The 6,041-nt window shown below is 41.8% G+C and overlaps 1 protein-coding gene across 1 annotated transcript in view; it reads right to left on the reverse strand.

Annotated features, from left to right (window-relative positions):
• Positions 1-4,904, reverse strand: part of LOC111145265 (solute carrier family 25 member 12) — a 104,443-nt gene extending 99,539 nt beyond the window's left edge. The window contains exons 1-2 of the mRNA XM_022500075.1: positions 4,832-4,904; positions 3,825-3,878 (exon numbers count right to left, since the gene is read on the reverse strand). Coding sequence (XP_022355783.1) covers positions 3,825-3,878; positions 4,832-4,843 — 66 coding nt within the window. The 5' untranslated portion in view covers positions 4,844-4,904. The remainder of the gene's footprint in view (positions 1-3,824; positions 3,879-4,831) is intronic.
• Between the last annotated feature and the right edge of the window lie 1,137 nt (positions 4,905-6,041).

Here is a 6,041-nt window from a genome sequence, read left to right on the forward strand (position 1 = left end):
TATCTATCCAGATTCACTACTCCTTCCCTTACTTTTACATTTAACACCAAATTCAATGGATTCATCCCTTACAAAGTCCCTGGTGTTGTCCTTCCTTTCTATTTCCCCAGCCATCAGCCACTCCAGGTCATTATCTCCCACATGTATTATTTCAATAGCCTCTTAGCCCATCTCCCTACCTACTTCCAACCTCTCCACACTTTATCCAACATACACAAAGAGCTATCAGAATTCACCACTTCAATTTGCCCACTCAGAAACCCATAGTGCCTCCCTACTGTTTCAAATCCAAACTCATTGGCCAAATGTTCTAGGTAGTTACAGTGTAAAGGCACTTTTTTTTCATCACCTAAGTAACCAGGTTTTTTTTCCTTTAACTTTACAAACACAGCTGCCACTAGCCCCTCATATACCTCTAGCTTTCAAAATATTATCTGCCCCCCATTTTGAGACCCCACAAGTGATTTAGTGTAATGGATAAGAGTATACATTCTGCAGTTTGATTGGAATCCAGCCTCCACCACTTAAGGACTAAAGGACATTAACCAAGTCGTTTAACTTCCTCTATTTAACAGGGACTCTAACCCTACCTCCTAGGGCTGTTATGAAAATTAATACAGTACCCTTAACACATTAGGCCATTGCCCAGTACAGCACAGAATGATCAATAAAAGTTAGCCATTGTCATTATTATTACAGCCACTTTGATCCAAGTAAGCCAAATTGATTGCTCTACCAGAGTCTATGCATTTGACTTCATTATTCTTGACTCCCTCGACCACAACCTGTTAGAGATTGACTGGGTCTGAGGGAGGAGCTAGTCCCATGTCCATTACCGTTCACATCTATGCTCAGTCCTCTCCTTTGATTATTCAACTGGTATCTACTGCTAAACTAAATACAACTGCACACACAGCACACAGCAAACGATCCTTAGTAAATGCTAAAGAAATATGTAGTTAGGGGAGCCTGGGTGGCTCAGTGGGTTAAGCCTCTGCCTTCAGCTCAGGTTATGATCCCAGGGTCCTGGGATCGAGCCCCGCATCTCGGATCTCAGGCTCTCTGCTCAGCAGGGAGTCTACTTCTCCCTCTCTCTCTGCCTGCCTCTGTCTACTTCTGCCTACTTGTGATTTCTGTCAAATACATAAATAAAAAATCTTTAAAAAAATACGTAGTTAGTATTTTTGTCTATTATCTCTAAAATACTAATAAACCACATGCTTCTAAAATAAAACTGTTTCTAAACAATGTCCTATAGCTTAAAGTAACTATAGTTTGAAGTACTTGAGAAAGGAATAAAAAAATCTGCTATCTTACTTGGTAACTGTCCTCTAATTGGCTCAACTAACTACAGTATACTCTTCTAGTTGCTGAAGGTAAATATGATCTCTTATCTATCAATAATTCTTGGGCCAATGCCTTATAACTAGTGCTAAATGTACTGTTATGAATTCCCCAATTTTTCAATATAAAAATAAAATATGGTCCTCATCCAAAATAATGTGTAAAAAGATAATGATAAGGGAGTGCCTGGCCAGCCCAGTTAGTAGAGCATGCGATTTTTGACCTCAAGGATTTTTGATCTCCAGGTTGTAAGTCCAAGGCCCACACTGGGTATAGATATTACCTAAAAATAAAAATCTTGGGGCGCCTAGGTGGCTCAGTGGGTTAGAGCCCCTGCCTTCGGCTCAGGTCATGATCCCAGGGTTTTGGGATGGAGCCCCGCATCGAGCTCTCTGCTCGGCAGGGAGCCTGCTTCCTCCTCTCTCTATCTGCCTGCCTCTCTGCCTACTTGTGATCTCTGTCTGTCAAATAAATTAAAAAAAAATCTTAAAAAAATAAAAAATAAAATAAAAATCTTTAAAAAAAATAAAGATAATGATAAGATTTAAAAGTTGTCAAAAAGCTAGGCATAGGGGCGCCTGGGTGGCTCGGTGGGTTAAAGCCTCTGCCTTCAGCTCAGGTCATGATCCCAGGGTCCTGGGATCGAGCCCCGCATTGGGCTCTCTGCTCAGCAGGAAGCCTGCTTCCTCCTCTCTCTCTGCCTGCTTCTCTATGATCTCCATCTGTCAAATAAATAAATAAAATCTTTAAAAAAAAAAAAAAAAAGCTAGGCATAGTGCCAGCTCTCTCCATATATTTCTATCCTCCCTCCCCCAAAAAACCAAATCCATGCAGAATCATAGAATTTTTTTCCGCAAGATTTTTTGGTAAGATTTATTTATGTTAGAGAAAGAGGGAGCAGAGGGTAGGGGCAGAGAAGAGGGAGAGAAACTCAAGCAAGACTCCCCATGGGAAGCAGAGTCTGATAATGGGGCTTGATCTCACGACCCTGAGATCAGACGTGAGCCAAAATCAAGAGTCCAACGCTTAACTGACTGTGCCACCCAGGGGCCCCTCCACAGGATTTTTAAGGCTTTCTGAAAGGACCTCAATCCCCATTTTCCGACATCCCTCTGAGTCCCAAATAAGAGGGTGAAGCCCAGGAAGGCCAGACAGGTAGCCTACAGGTACAACAATCAGAGGGAGGACTGGGAATTGAACCCAGTGTTTCTGACACCTTCATGACATCATACATCATTTCAACTGATTTCTTCCATGCCTACTTAATCTAGAAAAAATTAACAATATCACACAAACTTTTCACAAAACAACTAAGTATAATCATACGCTGCAGTTAATACTGACATTTTTTTCCGCTATTTTCAAGAACACTTATGAGGAATAAAGGTTTCAAGCCATAAACAGATCATTTCTATTACAATTACTTATGTTCTGGAAATGATACTTCCCTGTATCAGATTTTATAAAATTTAAGATTCCAATTTTTGCTAGTTCTTTTTCATGAACTACACATATGCATGGTCATCTATGCAGCCTCCTCCCCAACAATAGCTTAAGCAATCCATGCCTCAGATAAAAATGTCATCTATTCCAGGCTGATCAGCATATGTTAGAATCTGTTCCTAATATAGAATCATAGACTTTTAGAGTTGGAAGGAACCTTGGAGATCACCTCTCATTTTACAGAGGAAACAAATATCCAGCAGGGCCCAAGGTCAAAGTTTCTATATAAGAACCCAGGTCCAGAATAGAAAGTTTTCAGAAGAATATTTCAGAGAAAAACACCATATCTGGTGGAACACCTTAGCTTGTCTCCCTTTTCATCTATTTCTTAAGTACAACTTCCTGCCTGAGGAACTTCTGAAATTTAAGAAAAGAAAGCAAAACAAAAAAGTAAGCCAACTTTTTAAGTCTACAGCCAAGTTGCTGATCTTAAAAACTTAGCAGAAGGTGGATCCTTGCAAGAACTGTAGACAGTAACATTTTGTAACAAAACCTCAAAAGCTGATGACTATAAATAAGCAGAGGGAGAAAAGACACACACAATTAACAATAACTATAATATTCTTATCTCTGCAACAAATAACATAAATAAATACTTATAAGGAGAAAAACTATAAACTTGCAACTTTCAAGAAAGAAATTTAGTCACCATACCTAGTAATTACACAAGAGTGTCAATACATTTTGAAATATAATTTTGATCATAGTGCTTAAGGGAAGTCAGAAATTCTTTTCAGTGTTCTTCTTGACATACTTTAAGTCATGTTAAAAAAATATTATGGGGAAAGTATTTTATCAAACTTTAGTAAAAGAAATCTTTATTCAAACGTTAAATAAAATATTATAAGCTATGTTTGTCTATCCATGTTTTTCAAAATGAATGAAAATAGAAAAATACTGAAATTTGAGGCCTGAAAAGCACGAAATTTACAACGGTTTTTGTCCCAATAAAAGATCATGCTACATAAGCCAATTACCTGTAGGAATATGTTTCTTAACTCATGAGGATCACCTCGCTTGGTTGTTTGCACCTGTAAACAAACAAACAAAAAAAAGCCAGTTAATGCTTTACTAGAAACCACATAATCTCTTCAGATTAGAGGTCTCAGACGCTAACAATCAATGCTCTTATCTTTTATAAGGGCATTAGTTTAAAACAAACCAAAAGTACCAATACTGATAACACCTGTCAAATTTGGCAATCTGTGACTACAGGGGGTAAGTACAGGTGTGAAGAGCTTAATATATAGCAAATCTCCCACATTTCCTCCTAACTGGAAAGGGAAGGCAGGGAGGATCAATCTCTTACTTTACTCCACATCCACTAGCAAAACAATAGCAACAACCCACCTCCCAATCAAGAGGCCAGCAAGAATAGAGCAACAGGAAAGTTGAAACACCCAAATTAATCGCCTGGCCTAGCAGCCTTTCTTCCCCACGTAAAGCAATCCAGAAAATAATTATCTCCTCCCTTTCCCCATCCAACCTAAAATATGAAAGCTGCGACAACGTTTCCAAATACTTTCGACATCCTGCCACCTGCAGCACAAATGCCAACCACTGCCCCCGGCCCCACTAAAGCCCCAAATTACTCAATTACTCACCCCCTCCCCCACTGCAATACAGAGATGCCTTAGGTATCCCCGGCTTTACATGCCACTTCCTCCTACTCCCTTTCTGATGCCCTCCAAGTCCGGGCTCACAATCCCATGCACCTAGAGCAGGACACTACTCTTCCTTCACCAACCTGTGGTCCTCCGAAGCCCCTCCAACTCATAATCCCTCCTCCTTCCCCTCCCCCAGCCGGGCATCCTCTCCCTCGGGTCCAAGCCCCACACAGCTCTCCCACCCGAAAGCTGGAGCCCCAGGATACGCTATCTAAAGACCAGGCAACGAAGGAAATGGTAGGAGGTGAAGGGCTGGAGGCAAGGTCCCCGGAATGGCTCTTATGCAATAAAGGCAGCAGCAGAGAGTTGGGAGTCACCTTGACCGCCATGCTGTGCTCGGAAGCCGGGGACGAGCGAGTGAGCGAGCAAGGCCGAGCTGTCAGGGCGCGCGCGCGCGCCGCCTTCCCGGCCGCGCCCGCCCTCCCGCTCGCCGGCGCCGCGCGCGTCCCTATGCAAATGAGCCCGGGGCGGGGCGGGAAGAGGGCCCCGAATCCCAGCCAGAAAGGGAGCTGGACCCGGGCGGGCGGCCTGCCTAGCTGGGGGGGTGGGGGGGAGGACGTGCCTCCCACGGGGAAGACTGGAGTGCCAGCCCTGGGATTCCGACGCGCCGCGTGGTTGCCTACGGCTGAGTCTCCGCCAGGAAAGCCCCAGGTTTCTTAAGGCCTCTTAGTGGGTGTGGCTTTGGGCACCGACTTCAGCCAAAGTCGTTTTCTCCTGAGACTTAAAGGAACACTGGGGATCCAGATAAAGCAAGATTTCGACGGATCGAATGACATGTCCCCTTGATGATAAAAATAATAAATGAATTAATGACAACAAATGGCAAATAATGACAATATAAAAGAGGGGCGACCGTGCACCCAGGGAAAAAACCTAAGGAAATATAATAACTGTGTCCTTAAATTGGCATGAGATGAATATGCTCAATATATTTGTAATTCTTGTCCTATTGTAAAGCTTTATTAGTCGGTTCACTCCACATTCCTAATCACCTAGATCTTTTGTGCAATGAGGTAGGGCACAAGTGCATACGGAAACTAATCCATTTTTCTTCAACAGGACTGGTACTGAATCCTGGCCCCACTTAGCCCAACATAAACATTGCCGGTCCTGCCTAAGTAGTAGCTCTATCTTGAATCAAAATAATGTCTCTAAAACCGAATTTTGCCATTCTGACTATATTGAACCACAGACTGATTAACTCAGCAGACATTTACTGGGCATCTATTATATGCTAGACATAGTCCTGCTTGTAAAAAATAGAAAACAAGTAATATGTAGTCCCTAACCTCTAGTATTTTACAGATGGTCGATGCTTCCCTAAACCCCAACCTTAAGTATATATTTTTTCTGTTTGTGACTACAGGCATACTCCCTATTAAAAAAAAAAAAAAAAAAAAAAAAAAAAGCTAACAAATAAGATTTATCTTAAACTCTTAATCCCTCTCTACCTTTTTCAAGTTTCCAATGTTCGATCTAAGAGGAGATTTTCCTTTTCTCCAGTCCCACTAATAATAATATTTGTGT

This window comes from Enhydra lutris, unplaced genomic scaffold (genome assembly GCF_002288905.1).
Source record: "Enhydra lutris kenyoni isolate GAN:26980312 unplaced genomic scaffold, ASM228890v2 scaffoldscaffold1, whole genome shotgun sequence".
Lineage (NCBI taxonomy): Eukaryota > Metazoa > Chordata > Mammalia > Carnivora > Mustelidae > Enhydra > Enhydra lutris.